This window comes from Mus caroli, unplaced genomic scaffold (genome assembly GCF_978045245.1).
Source record: "Mus caroli unplaced genomic scaffold, Mus_caroli_1 scaffold_3, whole genome shotgun sequence".
NCBI classification, from domain to species: domain Eukaryota; kingdom Metazoa; phylum Chordata; class Mammalia; order Rodentia; family Muridae; genus Mus; species Mus caroli.
In genome coordinates, this window is record NW_028227258.1 from 156006804 (window position 1) to 156027650 (window position 20847).

Below are 20847 nucleotides of genomic sequence, written 5' to 3' on the forward strand. Positions count from 1 at the left end.
AGACAATTAATGACTGCTGAGAGAGAGATTCTGCTTTCTTTAAAAATGAACACCCTCATAGGTGTTCATAACCCCAAGTAGTCAGGTCTAAATACATGTACATATGAGCAACACTAGATGGACAGCAGGGTGTAAGTGCTTACATGCAACAATAATAAAGAAGTGGAAGGGACATAGCTGGAGTTGAAGGGGGAGTGAGGGTTTGGCAATGATATAAATAAAGTATTCATTGAAAAATCTATATATCTATATCTATATCTATCTACCTAATATTTATCTTTGATAGTGATAATTTTATCCAAAGACAAGCTCTGAACATTCTCTCCATGTGGTATCCTTAATCCTCACAGGCAAGCATACCTGAATATTTCCCAGAACCCTCTGCTGTCAAGGCTGTAGGTGGGTCCTGCTCTGATTTCTCAGGGGCAGCTGCTGGCAGTAGCATACTGTTTGGCATCATTACATCAGGGACAGGCACCTTTGAAAACAAAAGAGACTTGTGTTATTTGTACTCTGGAAATCACTGAGCAATATACTGGAATATATATATATATACACACACACATCTATATGTATGTATGTATATATATGCATATATATACATATATTGGAATGTATATGTACATACTGAAAAAATATATGTATTCCACTTATATTTTTCTAACTCAAACAGGGACTTCTATTGCTTCAATATTACTATTGTCCTATATTCTTCTTTTAATGCTATGGCTTAAAGGGTTTTGAATAATTTTTATAATGATTTTTATAATGATAACCAAGACCCTTTTAAGCTAAAGGTACCCACAAAAGTCATTTCACTGTTACAAAAAGAACCACAAAATGTTTCTTTAATTAACCCATACTCTGTATCTTATTTTTTCCTCCAAAGAAGAAAGACCACAAATGGGTCTCCACTGTGATTTCTACAGCACCGTCAATAAAAGAACTCCAAGTTGCTCAGAAGAAATGAAATGTCTATAAAGACATCACTATGGATGTATATTGATAATTAACACAGGTCCCATTAGTTTTGCATCAGCCTTTGGCATTCTTACTGTCATAAGCAGCTTCTCCACACAGTCTGGAGACACACTGTGCAAATGGGTCAGATGCAGCTGCAGGTGCATCTTGTTGCTGAGAACATCCTGGCAGAGTGGACAGCAGATGACTGGCTGTACAGAGTGCTGTGACAGGACATGCATCTGGATCCGACTTTGGTCCCTACTGTTGTAGTTACAATAAGGACACTGATAGAACTAGAAAAGATCAAAGAAACATGACGATGAATAGCTGCTATAATTTGACCATTTCAGGTTGTTAATAATACTATTTCCATGGGTTAATAATACTATTGCCAGTTACAATGTCTATGTGTACAAGCTAGTGGGTTCTAAAATGATCAGGAACATAGAAACTAACAAGTTGATTCATGCATTGAAGAGAAAACCACTTACCTGTTCAGGACAAAATTTCTTGTCCTCTGTAGGTTTTGACCTTTTGGTTCCTGTGTTGTCTTCTTTGGCCAGCAGGAGTGGCTGTGTGGCCCCTGTCACAACAACTTTCAGCTCTTTCTCTGGGGTGATTACTTCTAATTCCCAAAAAGAAGACAACTACTCAATTTATTAATGCAATGTTACAATCAGAGTAAATAAAACAATTGCGACAATAAATCTACTAGACTAAACTAAGCAAAATGCAGATAAGCCCTTTTAAAACACAAAAAAGCACTCTTTTTTTTCTGTCAGCTGAGTGGACTTTGCACATCGATTTTAAAGCATAGTCCTGTCTTCTGTTTAGATAACCCTAGATGGCCTTGAAAGTTTCATCAATAACATTGTTTTCTCTAGTGTCTCCATATGCCTGTATCGACACATTAAAGCAAATCTATTTCCATTCACAAATACTAACTTAGAAAATCACTATTGTGCCTCATCACAAGCTAACTCTGCTCTGATTCTTAAATCCTAAAGTTCTCACATCCTGACAAGAGTTGATGAATTATAATTCAGAAACTAAACCAATATGTTTACATCATGATGGTATTCAAAGTTTCTAATCATTTTAAAGTTGAACATCTAATTCATTATTGCTACTTAGTGATTTGAGTAGGTGACACAGTGGTTTTAGCATGTGGCTATGCATATAACAATACATCAGCAATTACAAGAAGACAACTTCTTAATATGATTAATTCAGATATTTAGCTTAATGCCTAGTTGAGCAGAATAATATGAAGGAACTTCATACATATCAAAGGGGGGAAAAAAGAACAATTCTAATTTTTCAGTCTAACAGAAAATTCTTCCCAGTACATCAATTTGCCTGGTTACTCTTTTGCAAGGCTGGATATTACAGCAACATTGGGTAGGCATGTCACATACATCTCACAACAACTCAAAACCTCATTTACCAGCCATTCCAATCTCATCATAGCACAGCATCATCTGACCTTTTTTTCTGCTGTTTATTATGAGTATTTCTAATTTTAACTTTCAATTTTCACCATCTTCCAGTCAATTTGCAACTAAATTATTTCCAGGGTGAGGACACTATCACTGGACAACTGGGTGCAAATACATCTTGAGATGCAGTGGAGCTAAACCATTGATTGCTATCAGACCCTGCACAGATCCACCATCTAGAGCAATCTGCCTGTATGTTGCACATGAAGATTTATCTTGATTATTTTTTCAGTCCACATACAGTTCCTATAAATGAACAAATTTCACATTATTACAAAATAACCCAGTTTTAATTTAAAAAATGAGGTCAGGGATGTTGTAGAAACAATTCCAAATAAAAAGGTAATGAAAGATAGAGCAAAAAAAATCTTATTATTTTTCTGCTCTAGGAAGAGATGAATGCTTTACACTATATAAATGAGTTCAGAAATTTAGATTTCAGGTGGAAAACTAAATGTATGTGAGTAATTCTTAAGAGACCAAAGTTAAAATAGGATATAGTTGACAAGATGGCCATAATTTTATTTCTTTGATGTTAGATGTGCTCAGCTATGCACAGGTCATGTTGATACTAATATTTGATTGCATTTGAACTGATATAATTTTACGTAATTCATTCTCTTAGAGAAACTATAATTTTGTTCTGTTTATTTGAAAAGTAGTAGTATTTGTGTATGAGTGAACTTAAATTTGATAGAGAGTTAAAACTCTCATTATGTTGATTAAAAATATCCAAGTACTTCATGTGCATTAGTATTCCCCAAATGGGATGTTTTCTCTTAATTATGGTGTCAAAATTTATTTTTATTTCTTAAAACAATTATAGCATATATTCTGTACTCTCACAATTAAAGTGCTAAATAGTCTAAGAAAGAACAATGTGGTAAATAATATTTAATAATACAATTAGTTATTTGAAATGGGGGCTCGTGCCTTTAATCCAAGCACTTGAGAGGCAGAGGCAGGTGGATTTCTGAGTTCGAGACCAGCCTGGTCTACAGAGTGAGTTCCAGGACAGCCAGGGCTATACAGAGAAACCCTGTCTTGAAAAAAAACAAAACAAAAAACCCAACAACAACAACAAAAAAATAAAATGTTTGACCAACTTGTACAAAATGATTGTCATTTAAGTTAAGAAGTGTCTTCTCAATTGTCTTCTCTTGATTGACTTTTCTTTAAAAGGTCCTATTAATAAGTAACAATGTTTACTAAAGACAGTAACAATGTTTACTAAAGACAGTAACATCATGTCATATTCCTTTACATTTTAAACAGACAAGATCAAATAATAATTGCCTCAATTCTCTGTAAAAGTTGAAAAATAATCCCTATCATTTGTTTACAAACCTCTTGAGATGTCAGAATTAAAAACAACTTTCAAGGAACTTCTAAGTCCACTATATATTCAGTCATGAACTCATTTCCATGAATATACATGAAGGTTATTTTCATGTATGTTGAAGGTATGGAAGACGGTATGTTTTGTTAAATATTTTCATCTCTTTTTCTTTCTTTCTTTCTTTCTTTCTTTCTTTCTTTCTTTCTTTCTTTCTTTCTTTCTTTCTTTCTTTCCTTCCTTCCTTCCTTCCTTCCTTCCTTCCTTCCTTCCTTCCTTCCTTCCTTCCTTCCTTCTTTCTAGTCTATTCATTCGTGTAAATGTTTGGCAAAATTAAATCTGTGCATGTGAGGGATATACTGTTTTCATTTTTATACTCATTAATACTCATGAATTTAATGATTCTGGATAATAAAAGAAGGAAAGAATTTCAAGATTGAGAAGACAAACGGATTCTTGAGTATGAGACTGCTCTTCAAGGTGGCATAGACAGGCGATAAGCAAAACTTTATACATTCTTCTGAATTCATATTTATATCAAGTTTAGTACCAAAGCATGCCTGGTAAATTATAGGAAATCAAGTCTGAGACCCTTTTTTCTGAATTGTTTTATGCTAGAAAAAAATGCTTTGTACTAAATAAGGAAAATTAATTTTAGGAAAGTTTTTGATTAAGTTTAGTGATTACTCATAGTTTATATGTGCAACTTCATTTGAAATAAACCCTGTTTGTTACCCCGGAGCAGAAAAAAATATTGAAATGAGATCATAATTCATTTTGTATCATTAAAGACACCACAATGTTCTCAAAACACAATGTCATTTTAATGAATTTTAACTAAAAAATGAAGTCTAATTATAAATAAGTACTGTCAAATATATGAGCCAATGATTATCTGTCAGTTACAGGATTATGCAACTTGCAAGAGATTGCTAATATAAAATAACATAATTCATTTCATTTCATATGCCACCTAATTAATTCTCAATTCCTAAAATACAGAAAGCTGTAAAATGGTTTATATTCATAACAAGGCAGGGAAATGCAACAACACACATGTTAAAGTGAACCTGGAAAACAATAAATCAGAATACTGAGTTATCACTTATAATATCTATATTTGGTAAAGTTTGAATACTTTAAAACTCAGATGTAGCAGATGTTGTTCAACTCACTTAATTCTAAAGTATAATTACCAACACAGTATTCTTTCTAATGAGACTAGAATCAAAGGATAATTTTAATTGCAGTAATGAAGGTTAATTTCCATCTTTTTTCATGTTTGCTCCCTTATTAAAAACTGATCCCCTTTGCCATGGCAGAGATATATTACATGTTCAATGCAAATGTATTAATCTGGATAAACTCTATATTAATTTTTGTACTACACTGAGCTATAATTTGGATTATAATTAATCTAAAGTGGCACTAGATTTAAATGACAATATAAATGAGGACTTAGGAAGCTTTTCTATTATGACTGAATTTTCAGCAAAGATTACATGCATATTGCCAAGTCTCACTTTGAAAGCTTTCGTCCTGCAGATTAATGATAGCAACAGAACACAGCAGCTTACCAACACACTGGTCCAGACATGTGCTAATTCCTTCCTGCCTGAAAAGTTCGAGGTTAAAGTGGGGTCAATGTGCTTTTCCAACTACCTTATTAACATAGCAATTACTTTGTAAGTTTGCTCTCATTTGTTTGACAATTATAGCTGATATAAGAACAAAAGAATCTAAATAAGTGGATATCTAATAATCATGTACACTTTTACAAAGAACAGCAACCATGGAATAAATTTTCAACCCGGTGAGATTCAATTCAGAGAGCATAGAACTGTTTAAAGTTTGTGTTAGTTTTAAGTAGCAAGAGCTGTCTTAAAGGTAGCAAGGTTTCAAAGCTAAATATTTTCATCTCAACATTTGCTTTTAGTTGGCTCATTTTCAACTCTCTCTGGATGTACCTGGGGATGCATTTTTACAGGGATAACATTTATTTTAAATAACTGCCATTATGCAGTGATCTGTCCTTCCATGTACCCCAAACTTATCTATCTTAGAAACTCAAAGGAGAGCAACTCCTTGGGCCATTAGGGAGCAAGTGAGTTCATGACTTATGCAGAGCAGTAAACTGTATTGCTGCGACAAGAGCTCCTGCATCTATATAGTGTGTTATCAAAGTAAGATGGGACAATAAAAAACAAACAAACACACATACACACACACATATACTTCCCACTACCATCCCTGGAAAGGTCCTAGACAGTAGACGTTTTGTATCAAGCTTTGTGTTTTCCATCTAGGAGCACTCAGTGAACACTGATGTGGTATATTTCTGGTTTCTATGTTGCTCTGATTAGCAGAAGGGAAATGCTATGTAGTCTGTTCTAGTATGAGTCCAAGAAACACAAATAAAGGGGATTCTATCATCAACAAACTGGCAAGCTACTCATTTTGATGAGGTCCATCTTAGATGGCCTAACCTTGGCTACCTTGCTGTTTTCAGTCTTTTTCAAATGAAAATTTCATGGGGCTATCCTTGACATTAGGTACTTCAAATTCTCTGTCATTTGCCTCAGGAGCCAACCTGCTCATATGCTGCTGTGGCATCTTTTCAGAGGTACAACTTTAGGCTCAAACCCACCTTGGACCATCTTTGCTTAAATTAAATTAGAATCATATATTTGAAACTATATTCCTAAAAGCAGAAAACAATGATACATTTCTCATTGCACTCCTGTAAGAAATTTATAATTAATGAGTTTAGGGAGGAAGAAAGAACCCTTCAGATACATGTTGAGGGGAATGTAAAATTTAGGCATGTAGTGACTGATATCCAAATATGGGATAATTCAGATTTAAATATGAAGAAAATGATAAATTATGTGAAAGCCAATATCATCCTCCTGAATAACAGGCTCTTAATATGCATCTGTCACTGGAATTCATGGGATAGATGACTACCTGAGACTAACAGGCTTGAGTCCATTTCAACACTTCTGCTTCAATGAGCCCAATATAATAAAACTAGGTATAGTGTACAGCAAAAGTGGTCAATGTAATATTCATTGCGACCACAGATTTCCATCTCATACATATAAAGAATGGATGAAGCCATATATTTGCCAAATCAAACACAGAAAAAGCCATAGGAATCCACATCAGATGCTGGCCTAGGGTCTGTTTGTGCACAAGTAAATGTCATGACATGAAGGTTTGTTTTCAAAGACAGTAGCTTTCATTCCTGGGATTTGTCCATTCTAGAAGATCAAAATTACCCAGCACCTAATCCCTTTTCAATGATATTTCCTCCTTCTTAGGCTGAATCATCTGTAAACTTTTTGACTGGATTTTATTTGAAATGCCTCAAATAGATGCCCTTAAAAAGGGCAAATTCCTTAGTGTAAGGAAAGAAAGGGAGGGATGAACAGGGGCGGGGGGGGGGGGGGAGAGAGAGAGAGAGAGAGAGAGAGAGAGAGAGAGAGAGAGAGAGAGAGAGAGAGAGAGAGAGGAGTAGCATTTATTTTTAGGGTTACATGGTGTGGGAGGGTGCATAATATTGAATGATAAAATTTAAGTGATATCTAATCCTGAGCTTATGAAAAATTAATATGCCATCAGAGGAATCACAAGTATAGCTAAGATTAATGAAAGGCGCTTAAAACTTACAAGCACACAAACTGATTTGATTAAAAAATAATCTCACTAGTCATCCTGTAATATTCTTCAACTTATCCACATCTATTCTGTCAGATGGTTATGATTAAAAATAGGTCAATGGGAGGCTACTGATAGAAATCACATTCAAAATGCGCACACAGTGAATAGTAGTGAGAATGTTCAGACAGTTTAAAATGAATAAAAGCATTTAATGAGCTTTGTTGGGGGATGCAGTGAAGGGAAGTTTGGTGGATGGGTACAATAAAGTGAAAAGTCCAAGAATCTAGCATCTTACCAGGGTCTTTCATAGAGATTTTGCCTTCACTGTTGTCTCTCTTGTGTGCCTCTTTCTCATCATCCTCAGCCACTGTGGGAGGCTTCAGAGTGTCTCCTGCATCTTCACTGGGTTCTTCTGTTAAGAAAGCAGATGAGTGAGAAAAATTGTTAAGTCCAGAAAATGTACACTAATGCAAACTGGGTGACCTTTATCACACAGTTTATCTTCGAATTTTATCTATGAATTTTCAGCACTTCTTCCTACTAAAGGAAATTATACATCAAGGCAGAAGTCTACATTAGAACAAACTAACACCATCCCAGAGCAAATTTTTGGTATTAAAAGGAAAGAAATCCTTTTTCTTTTTTTTTCCTTTTCTTTTTTACCAGAGTTTAAGCTGGAAAGGATAAGGGGTAGAGGGTGGAAAGCAACTGTAATTTCAATCATAGAACATTTCAGCAACATCATCTTGCTCCACGGACCTGAAGTCAGGACATTAGAGCAAATCAAACACAGAAAAAATATTCTGTGAGATAATATTGGACCAATGGTTTAAATAATGTACAGTCATTCATCTTGCACACAGATTTTAGACCTTAGATGCATTCCTTAAGATTTCATTAGATAAGATTCACAAACTTCAGTTCCACTGGAGATTTGTTTGTAAAGCTACAGAGGGCTTTGATATAATGAGGTACTTGTAAGACAACTGTACCATTCCACACCTCATTCACAGGATCACACCACCTAGATTACATGAAAATCCTCCTACTAACTCAAACCTACTTAATTATTCTGTAAATCTCAGCCATGCCACCGCTGGTGGATTAATCTGTTTAGGCAGTTAGCCTCTATACCCGGACTGTGCAGCACTAATCTGTGAAAGGCTCACTGTTCTCTTTCATCCTGTGATCATTTGTCTCCCAGTGTGATGATGTCACATTTTAATGAATTTTTAGCAATCTGAGTAATGCCAGATAACCAGGCTCACAACTCCCCACAGCAAGCCATGCTGTTTTCATTGCAGCACAAAAATATAAGGTGTATTCCCCAGTTCAGGTAGGAATTACATAAATTAGGAGAAGAAGGTAAAATGGGATTTGCAGTACCAGGCTGAACAATTTCATAAAATCTTTAATGAGAATATAAATTAACCCTGGAAAGGCGAAAGGTCATCAGAACACATTTGCATACTCTATTCTATTTGCTTTTGATAAGCAGAGCTTTTATGCAGAGAACATGATACAATTAACCCTTCAATAACCATACAAAATTGTGCTACGGACATTTCAAGTGTCAAGCATTCACTGAAAATTACACACTGAATAAAATTTTCATTGCAAATGCTATAGTGATTGAAAGGGGGAAATGTGTCCTTCTCCACACTCCATGTTTTATTAATAACATTCTGGCAGCAGAATGAAATATCCACTGTCATAAGTAGCAGCTGAGCACAAAAAAAAAAAAAAAATCTACTTGATGGTTCAGTTTTCAGCCATGCTCTGCAACTGTGTAAGCAAAAAGGAGAAACAGGACATCTAATACCTTCAAAATAAGAGCTGGGTTAAATTGAGAGTCCTCCGAGATAGGATAATCTGCATGCATGCATTTATTCCAGTGTTACACTTTGTACTCCACAGAGGGGAATTGTGAGCCTGGTTAACTTGGTGGGAAGGTGCCACTTTGTGCAGAGGTACATGGAAATTTCACTTTAAGAAGATACTCGGTGTTTTGTAGCTCTGTATTGCTTTCACATACTGATGATAATCAGTAATCAGACTTCTCCCATGTTTCTCTTCACAACAGCAGACTAGGCAGTGGGGACCATGGCTACGAGGGCTTCAAGAGCAGGAAGGCTGAGATAATGACCAGATCAGGCTGTGTCTCTGCCAAGTCCATGTGTACATGAGACATGATATATCCAGTGCAGTCTCATGACAGCTCGTCCTCAACTCATCCTGAGAAAGGATGAAGATTACTTTGAGTAAATTTACTAGACCTTGCCCCTAGGGCTAGAAAATGAGGTTTCAGAGTTGCTACTGAGAGGCTTTATCTCCTGGGGACACAAAATTGTAAGGGCTATCGCTACTCCCATTAATAAAACATCGTGTGTCAGGAAAAGAAAAAAAATTATAAAGGTACTAAAAAGCAGGCTACAATATAATCTGGGTCTCATCAGACAGATTTTTGCAAGTTACTCTTCTTCATTTTCTGGTATGTGTTTCAAGTGTGAGAGAAATTCCCAGACATGTTCTTCTATACATCACTGTGGTGTCTGACCTCAGCCTGACCCTGGCAACAGTTTGTGAAATCTGAATGTGAACAAAGACTCTGTGTCCTCAGCAGGGAGAGATTGTGGGATGGACTCTCCCCATCAACTTAATGGCAAACAGCAGGTCGGAGGCAGTAACTTTGCCTGGCTTTTCCAAGCCACAACTCTGAGTGGCATATTTGCTTGCCATGCCCCTGCTTCTGTGAGGTTCTCCCTCCTCTCTTTGCAGTTCTTTCTTTGAAGTAGGCAGGCAATTAGCTCTAATGCTCAAGCAATTCAGACCCGTTTTGTGGTTTTGAAGGCAAAAGTTGTTTATTACAGGTAGGCTCTTTGGAGCCATAAGAGCTTTGCAAATTTTTAATCATGCAAAAAATAATCACAAGGTAATTTCTCCACACCATAAAATTCCATATAAGCCAGAATAAAAGGTCACTTTCACACTCAAAGAGAGGTTTGGAAATAAATTTGACATTCATTATATAATTAGGCTTTAGAGTCAAAAGTAATGTGAAGAAACCACTTTCTCTAGCAAACCTATAGGCTAGAATTGTGGGTGAGTAGGAGTGGCTATCTTCTAGTTTAGATGCCAGATTTCCTCAATTATAAAATGTCATAAAATATAAAATGTCTTCTAGGAAAATTAGACACAAGATGTTAATGTATTAAGAGAACACGGTACAACTGAGGAGAATAAATATTTTAAATAAAACGCTAAACAAACATGCCAAAGCAGTTTTTTGAAACCTACTGCATTACATGCAATAGTAACAAAGAAATGATAGTTTTCCACTGTACCATTTTATTGACAGTGTATGCACTTTCAATCTCCTTTAACATCAAAGAATATGGAAAAATACTTATTTACACGTTAAACAGTATGGTGTACATGTGCTTTAACGTAAAGCTTGAGTCAGTCTCCTCTAGAGTTTCCTAATTATCAGGAGAAAGAAATGCTATTTTCATGTTTAAATGTTTCAGGAGACTAGAAAGAGAACGAAGTGCTATAATCTGCTATTACTACAGAAGCATGGGATGCTCAACTTAGCATTTTAAGCATGCCTAAAATGCTGATCATATGCTGTTTCGTGTGGGGCTCCACATCAAACATATTTAAAAGGTTTTCAGTGTTTAGCTTAGAATATTTTCATATGAATTATAAAAAAAATGGAAAATGACTATCATTTGATCATACAATTCATAATGTACATCTTGAGGCATACATTAAAATCAATTCACTTGCACTTGTTTTTTATAGCAATTGGCACAGGCATAGCCTGTTTGTAATGTTTAAAGAAAAGGAATCACACACTTCAGTTATTTCAGTGTGTATTTCTGTGCACATACATGTGTGTGTGTGTGTGTGGGTGGGTGGGTGCATGCCTGAGAAGTCTGTATAGGTTAGAACAGTAAGGTGCATCGCATGGAACTAGAGTTAAAGACAGTTGTGAGCTGCTTCGTGGGTTTAGGTGCTTAACCTGGATCTTCGGCAATAACAATGTGTGCTTTTAACTGCTGAGCTAGCCTTGCACACTTCAATTTTAATTGCTAAGCAATAATTGTACAAATCCATAGGATATGGTGTGGTACTTGACACATGACTAACAAGATAGTTTAGGCATGTAAAATGATAAAATCAGGTTAATTAAAGTTTCTGTCTCCATAAGTATTTAGAATTCTGGGTGTGTTAGGAACATCTTGCCCTAGTTCCCCATAAAATATAATGAAATGTTATAATCTATAATCATGTTGCCGTGCTATACAACCTCAGAACTTACTCCTCTTGTCTAGTCGAATCTAGGAATCTATTCTCTACCTAGTGATCACTGCTCTACATTCTTTTATGCTATAAATCAATTTAGCCCTGACATCAGGGGGAACACATTCCATCCCTTTAAAAACATGTGAAGAGGAAGCAGTGGAGGATAATAACTCAAACACCTTCAGTTTTATAGTGAGCCTCTCCCTTTCAGACATACACTTATAAAAATTCACTCTACAAATCCTCTATGACATCCTTGTCCAGTCTCTTCCCATTCAACTCTATTCTCTCCTTGATTTACCTACGTCTAACAGTCCTCAACATTTAACTCCTGTGGCCTTCATCACCTATAGAAAAAAAAATCTCAATCTTTTTTGAATAGCAAGAATATCTTCCCAACACCAGGTTCTGATCTATGTCCCGGAGTCATCTTTCTTCAAATAATCTTTAATAAACTGCTTGAAAACTGTCTTTTCAGAGTTCCGGGTATCAGCACCACCTGGTATTGTTGAGCCCAGATATAAGGTTCTGAATTTAAGCTTGTCTACCCTTGAGTGAGGCCTGACAAGTGTAAGTTCAACTCACATGATGATCCTGTCTCGGGTTGCACCTTACAGCATTGTTTGCGACAGTCCTTTTGCACCCTGTAGCATTATTTCCAATAGCTGTGGATAGCCTGTAGGTCCCCTTTTGTCCTTTTTTGACTAAGTACAACTTTTTCATGGGATAACCCCTGCCTTTTCTTTTGTGTCCAGCTTAGAAAATAGCAGTTTCAACACATGGGGCAATCAGTTAAGAATAACTACATTATAGGTTTCTTTTGTGCTCATGTATGAAAATCAACTAAAAGTGATTCTTACATAAACTATGTATTTAAAAATGAATGTTCCACCATCACCAGTATTATTCATTGTTTCCTTCTCAAATAAGTGTTACCTGAGATTTGAACTAAAATCAATGTTTCTGGGTATATTAGTGGATTCCTTTCTGCTTTTTGATGTTAAATAATATTATATGTCAAAATTATCTGTATATCACCTATTTACACTAACAGGTAAATAGTTTATGAAATTAGAGATTAAAATATATAATATATATTTATATATGCATAAGCATCTAAGCAAACATATCTGCTTAAAGTATTTGGAGTGGTATTTGGATCCTAGCAGACAACATGGCATGCTCAATAGAAACTGAACAAAGTTAAGAAATAAAATCAAGGGAAGAAAAAGACAAGCTTAGATGTTACACAGTTGGACTTCTGTTTTAGTAATGTCTTCTCAATTTCTGTTTATTTTCTTTCTGCTGAATCACACTTATTACATATTTTTCTTTTTAAAAAGTGCCAAAAACAATCAATCAAACAAACAAACAAACAAACAAACAAAAAACCAGAAGCTTTCTTGGTTTCTATTCACACAACCTCTCTTCTCTCAGTCAGAGTAAAAACACAGCTCAGTTCTTGTTCATCAGATGCTAATTTCCTTTTCATGAAAATACAGCTCTTATGGACTTCCCTTTTGGGGCTGTCTGAACATTCCCCTCATTCTCCCATATTAGTCCCCACTATTTTACAACATCTATATATTAGAATGCCTCCAGCCTCCTTAGGTAAACATATTAAGAATCATGGCATCACCCAGTACAGGGGAATGCCAGGGCCAGGAAGGGGGTTGGGAAGCAGGGTGGGGGGAGGGTACAGGGGACTTTCGGAGAGGAAACTAGGAAAGGGGGTAGCATTTGAAATGTAAGTAAAGAAAATATCTAATAAAAAAAAAGAATCATGACATTAAATTGTCTCATTTTGCACCGATTCTAAAATACAAATCGAACTTAATGTGTCAGGTGTGAACTCGCCCCCTCAGGTTAGCCAATCTTATTCCATTTTCTCCCAAGTTCGTGGATTGACTTAACTATGTGAACTTCCACCACAAATATTTTTTTCTTGTGGTCACAACCATATTCAATCCATCAGCAAACTTTATTTCTAATTATATTTAGTGCGTACTAAATGCTAAATAAAGTCGACCTCATTTATTGCTTGAACTTTTTGCCTTTTGCTATGTCACTTTAGCCAACTCATCCATACAATGATTCAATTGATTAGTTTATGCCTATTTGGGGTGTGTATTATGCTTCTGTTCCCTCACTCACCAATCTTCCTCCATGTTAGCGTTATTCAGCTCCTTGTGATGGAGCCAAATTTTCCCATCTTCATAGGAATGTATTTTTCCAGACTTTGTTTCATAGCTTTCCATTTGAATGATTCAGGACTTAGCTCACTACAGCTTCCAAAGTAGTACCTTACCTGTTGCTCAGATTAAAGCGTGCTGGGACTCTGTCAGCAACCACTATCCTCTGGTGGATTGCAGACCTAATGCTTTTCATTTGGAGGTTTTAAATAAGGTTTGAAAATTTGTATTCTTTTTTTAAAATTTAATATAATAAATTTATTTATGTGATATGTTAACTTACTATGTAAATATTTTATTTAAAATATAATCAACTCAGCCTCCACTTTCTTCTCTCCTACTATCTTCTGCCTTGTTCCCTCTCAAATCCATAGCCTCTTTTTTTCTTTCATTTGATTTCTACATATAACATTCATAAACATGTAAATATAACATGATGACATATAGCAATTAGTGTTGCTTGTAAGCATATGCTCACTTGGGGAGTACTATAGAAAACCACAACTGGTCAAATTACAGAAAGAAAACTGACTCCAGGGTGCCTATCCCCAGTAGATACATCTACAGCATAACTCTTGTGCCTAAGGCTCAGAAAACATTAAAGAAGATGGAATGGATGGCACATAAGTGACAGAACACAAGACAACTATTTTTCCTGTGAGGTTGTACACCCAGATATGACAAGAAAGCTACTCAGGATACTTCAACAATATAGCAAACTAAATAGGGCCTGAACAAGCACAACAATAGCAGATATGCTAACATGAAGGGAATATCCACATGATTCACACTAAACAAAGAACTTTAATAACCAAAGATTGCTGGGACAGAGAGAATAAGCTTTCTACAGGGCTGGTCACTCTGATTGCTTATCCAAACCAAGCAGTCAGCTCAGGGGTTTCATTCTTACAACACCTTAAGCTATGCCATCGCCATTTATGAGAAGATTCTTTTAAGAAGCTCTTTTCTACAGATCACCTGCTTCACATCCCTTACCACAGTTATCTGATTCTGAATATTTTTTGTTCTTTGTTGCACAGAATTAATATTTCTTTTTTTTATAAAAGATGTATTTATTTATTACATATAAGTACACTGAAACTGTCTTCAGACACATCAGAAGAGGGCATCAGATCTCATTACAGATGTTTGTGAGCCACCATGTGATTGCTGGGATTTGAACTCATGACCTTTGGAAGAGCAGTCAGTGCTCTTACATGCTGAGCCATCTCTCCAGCTCCACAGAACTGATATTTCACAGAAGGGTCCCCCTATGTCTTGCTCATGCTGTAAAATGGTTATAATGAAATAACAATGGTGTACAAAATACACACCTTTCAGTTTTGCTGAGAACCTGAAACTGGTCTACAAACTAGATCCACTTAAATATTTCTAAATATAGAATATAATTAATCATGCTTTTATGAAGAACTGATCAAAGCAGTTCTGTGTCTCTGGTACCATAAATTATAGGAATGACATGTGCCTTTTATTCATGACAAGGTTAGCTTCTGAGAGGAATACACATTTACCTGAGGCTGCCTTCAATTGCTGCTCTATAAGTTCGTCCTCACCATTCCTGGCTCCCAAAGATGCTGTTTCTGTAAAAGACATCAGTATAATGGGTAAAAATGTCATCAAAGATAGAACTAATATTACAAGATCCCCAAGTAGGACTGCCATAGGATGAGTAACAGAAGTAACAGAAGGAGCTTATAAGAAGATCTAGCACACAAAGATCAAACACACAGTGTTTGGAGAAATTATACCGGGTCAGAATAGGGTAATATTTAAATACTGGTGATTAGCAAGACACAGCAAATACAACAGTATATAAAATCATAGAATCAGGAACTTTGGGTTTTTACCTTTAGATTTTTACCCTTTGACTAAGGCTATCTCTATATGATAATCATGGCACTTTATATCCACTATGAGAATCCTCTTTCTTATGAAGTATCCAAATGAAAAGCCCCCTAAATGACAACTGATGGATAAGACCACAGTAAAGCCCCCCGTACTTCGAGAGCAATCTGAAGACTGAATTCATCATTAGTCAATTCATATCTGTATTTGGTTCCAGGGCAGAAATGGCACAAACATGGTGGCTTGCTAGCTCAACCTTAAACATGAACAGCTGTTTATATAACTTCCTTATTCACTTCTCTTATCTTGTATAAAGAAATAGTGGTGTGCTACCAGAGGAGAAAGCAGTAATAAATATCACACAACTACAAGCCATGGGTCTTACAACAGTGACCTACCTACAAAATACACTAGTGCAATAGTGTCACAAATGTTATAGGCGTAACCAACCTCCCTTTTTAAGTTGGATTTAAGGTCTATTCCATGATGGAACCCATAACTGACAAGGTTAAAATGGACAAGAACCTGAGACTATATAGATCATGGGCCTTATGAGAAAACTAACTACAGTTTTTCTACCAAGGTAACAGAGTCATAAAATAGTGCCTAATGATATCTGCTATACCCTCTTCAGAGAAGCTTTTTCTTCTATTAACTGGTAATTAACACACAGACTCATAGTTATAAAGAATGAAAACACTTAACCCTAAAGGTATGGCTTCATCAGCCACCTCCACCCTGACTTAAGGCCTAGGGACCTATATGAAAGACCAGGAGGAAGAATTGTAAGAGCCAGATGTGGTGGATGATTCCAAGAGGAAAAGAAAACATCTGGAAGACACAACAGGACTAATACTAGTATGAGAACAGCAATAGTACAGGTTCAAACCAACACATCCCAGTGAGGAGAAGGGAAGACAGACATAAAACCCACCCTAATATATGAAGCTACTTGACACTGATACCTGCATGGGAAGGGAAGCCCAATTTTCCCTAGCAGAGTTGCTGTGAAAATATCAACCACACTTCAGACCAACCACATATAATATGCTCAAAAGTAGTTGGTGAATACAAATGGACTCCATGTTTTTAATGTACTTTCAGTTCTTTTAGGGGGCATAATTTTTATTTGGTTTTATTTGCTTGGTTTGATATCCATTTTCGGCTTTTATTTTGTTTTTGAGAAACTGGGAGAGAAAGAATATGAAATTGGGTGGGTAGAGAGGAAGGGAAAATCTGAAAGGAGATAAAAGAGGGAAAACAATATGATGAAAATATGATATACAAAAAAACCTCTTAACTAAAACAAATTTAAAGAGGTGTTGACTCAGATGATAAGAGCATTGGCTGGTCTTCCAGGGGACCAAGGTTGAATTTCCAGCACCCTCATAGCAGCACTTAACTGTCTATGTAAATCTAGTTTCAGGGCATCTAACATTCTCACAAACAGAGACATTCAGGCAAAACACCAATGCATATAATATATAAGAAATGCTTCTAAAAATTTAAAAGAAAAAACCACTAGACATTAGAACGTGCCTTTAATCTTTTATACTTTCTCCATTCTGAATCACTGTCTTCTGTTCTTTTATAAGGTATCTTGTCTTATGTCTCTTTTCCCTGTCCTGTTTCTCCTTCTAGAGGTTAGTGTTCTCTTCTACAACACCAAATTTACTCTAAACTCTTTTCTTTATAATCTGATGTTTCACTAACATTTCAACAAGTATCATTTAATGATATAAAATGTTGAGTAAAAACTCATGATTCCACCATTTTCCAGGTATGAGATCTCAGGTAAATTCTTTTCCTCTAGGTCTGAATTCATTCCATTTAAAGGAAAGACATCACTATATAAATAGTAGATAATTCTAAGGGTAAATTCTTGATATAAGTAAAACTAAAGAGATATAGTCTTCAAAGTTGGAAAAGACTAAGTGTGATTAATCTGTTTAAAGGGTTTTCCCTCAAAGTGACTCTTGTTTGTCTAATATGTCTAGGTAAAAGCACCTCCAGCAATTCTGAGTGCTTTAACTAAACAAATAATGAACTTTGAAAATATAAATTCACATCCAGCCAATATTATTATATTTGCTATTTTTCTTCTGTCTCAAAACTTTTGTCCTTTGGTAGTAACCTATTTTAAAATAGTAAAATCAGAGTAAATTTATAAAACTTTCCACATGAATACACAGAAATACTTTTCTTATAAGCATGTCTTAAATTAATCTTGTAAGCAAGAATTTATCCTCTGTCGTTGCTCATAAATCCTGGAGTGACTCCAAAATAGGTCACAGCCTTGATGAGTATCTGACCTGTCATTCAGGAAGCTACCTTCTTCCTCTTGCCTGAATGGCTTCAAGTCCTGGTCATCTTTGTTCCTTTGGATTTAAATGCCTGTTTTGTTCTCCAACTTTTAGCTTCCTATTCTTCTCTTAAAGTCAAAAGCAGATTCTCTCTAAACAATTGCCTTATACTTCTGTTTAGCACTGGCTACAGAGGATGGTGATGAGGTTTGTATGATCTGTACATATTTCCACACTATCCTCATATATGTCATATAAGGAGAGAGACTGATATAACAAACTGTCCTATGAAAGCTGCTCACATCCAAAATAGCTACATTCCAAACCAGAGTAGGCTCACCATGAGAAGTTATAATCAGTTTCCAATGTCCAAAGATTGATAACTATATCCAGCCCAGAAAACAATCCCTGTTACACATATCAATATAGATATATAGAGATAGATATGCAGATATAGATATAAATAAAAACTATGATTTTCTAGCAAAAACAAGTACAGTAAATGAGCAATGCCCCAACATATGCCCCAACACATATTTTACTATATAGTTTAACTTCATTCAAAGTTGTCACCAATTGTACCCAAATGAATTTCACAAAATGATACTTCTTAATGATTAGTAAAAACCAAACAATGACAGTTATCATGCATGTCTACTAAGTAGTATGCAAGATATGTGTGTAGAAGCAAGCATGTAATACAATAAAATCATGGGGAAAATTACTACTCCTCTCTTTATATATGGAGAATTAAACAGATTGACAACTTATCCTAGGTCATGACATTAGAAACTCATAGAGTCTGGACTAAGAACCTTTTGTCTGTCTATTCTAGATGCTGAAAAATACTTAAATGGTCCAGCTATAGTAGTACAATATTTAGAAGCTCATGAAGATTTCCCTAGGCCCACTGAAGACCAGAAACTCAGTAGAAATGAATGAGAAGCCATGTTCACTGGTCTTTTAAAAATCCTAATATTTCATAAAACATTTATGCTTTGTTATATAAAATGTAAGTAAATAGTTTGTGTTTGGTTATATTTATTTTTCTGGAATCATATAGACCATAAAAATAAAAATGATTAATCTTACAAATTAAATACTGTAGCATGGAATCTGCTTCAATGTAAGCCATACTACAAATATGCTCAAAAGGGATGGAGTTCAGTGTGCCCCAGAGCCATTTTTAGAGTCTTCAGTGCTGGTTTTCTCCTTTATACAAGTAATATAAATATTTTAATAAAGGAACTTTTAACTTATCAACAAACTGATTAATCTGTACTTTCCTACCTATTTAAAATGAAATGTTTAGAATCCAGTTATAATACATAACATCTTGCAATATTTCACTTTAATAATTGCTGTGTAATAACAAACTGACTGCTGTTAGCTGGATCTGTCACTTTGTGAGTGATTTAATTAAATTAGTAGTGCGTGTGCTTTTTAGTATAAGACCTTTTAAATGCTGTTTAAAAGAAATAGCATTGAATTAGCTTATCTAATATTCGGTTCTATCTTGTCAATTTAGTCATGATCACATATTTGAAAATGGGATCGATTATTCTATTTTTATTAACACAATGTGGGAACAATCAGAAACGTTTTTCTTGGAATAGGGTATTGATCATTGAAATTCACATTATCAGCAGCAAGACTTGTTGAAGCATTTGCTTGATGCCTGTCCTGACTAAGGTTCTGTTTATTCACATTCAGTTACAGTTGGCCAGTAATGGAGATGTGTTTGGAAACCTCACAGTTCCCTTTCAGACACAGTTTTCTATGTACAATGTTACACAAACAGGTGCTTTTAATATCCTAAAGATAACTTTTCCTTCAATTTTGCAATGACTTTAAGTGTTCAGTCTTACCATGAGGGCCCCATCTACAGACTCCTGAGGATGACAGTTCTAACAAGTTCTCCCCTTACTTTGTACAGACACTTCCTCTACAACCCAATCATCATGGGATTCTCCTTTACATTTTCTCTCTCTTAAACCAAGAATACTTATTCTAGAGAGTAAATTGATAGTGTTTTGGCACTTAAATCACTACTTTCTGAAAGATTCTTTCACCCCTGCTTATTGGGACATTAAAAAACTAATTGATACAAATCTCGTGGTTTTCTTTCTATTTTATTGAAAATAGATTCTTCTCTAGTACTACATATATTGACAGCAGTTTTCCCTCCCTCCTGTCCTTGAAACTGTCTGCCACCTACCCTCTTTCTCAGAACTACTCCCTCTCATTTTCTCTTGGGAAGAGAGCAGGCCTCCAAGAGAAAACAGCCAAACACAACAAAACACAAATACAGCAAGACAAGGCACGCTGGACACTCAGGCCTTAAGAAGACACAATGGTTCTCCCTCTAAAACCACAGTCACATGATTAACTCAGTGGGTCACAAAACAAAACAGAAAGGCATTTAAGGACAATGGAGAGATAGGTCCAATAGGAAGAAAAGAAGAGAGGGCATGGTTACAGTAATTATCATGTATTCTATACATGAAATAGGTTGTCAATAAGAGGATATCGTTTAATAAAAATCTACTTTTATTTAAGCAAAAAAGTGAAAGTTCATGACTTAAAAGGGGAATGAAGAATTTAATGTTGAGCTGACTGAATCTACACTAAACCATGGTTTTAAATCTCTTGCTCTGCTTTATTATAAGTTATATAGTATATCATCACTGTTATCCATAGAGAGTCAACACAGCATA

General features: G+C 35.4%; 1 protein-coding gene across 3 annotated transcripts in view; it reads right to left on the bottom strand.

Annotated features, from left to right (window-relative positions):
- Zfhx4 (zinc finger homeobox 4) overlaps nt 1-20847 on the bottom strand; it is a 201065-nt gene that overhangs the window by 17677 nt on the left and 162541 nt on the right. For all 3 annotated transcript variants that reach the window (XM_021158465.2, XM_021158463.2, XM_029474929.2), the window contains exons 5-9: nt 15494-15562; nt 7757-7873; nt 1455-1588; nt 1056-1256; nt 361-478 (exon numbers count right to left, since the gene is read on the bottom strand). In XM_021158465.2, the coding sequence (XP_021014124.1) occupies nt 361-478; nt 1056-1256; nt 1455-1588; nt 7757-7873; nt 15494-15562 (639 nt within the window). The remainder of the gene's footprint in view (nt 1-360; nt 479-1055; nt 1257-1454; nt 1589-7756; nt 7874-15493; nt 15563-20847) is intronic.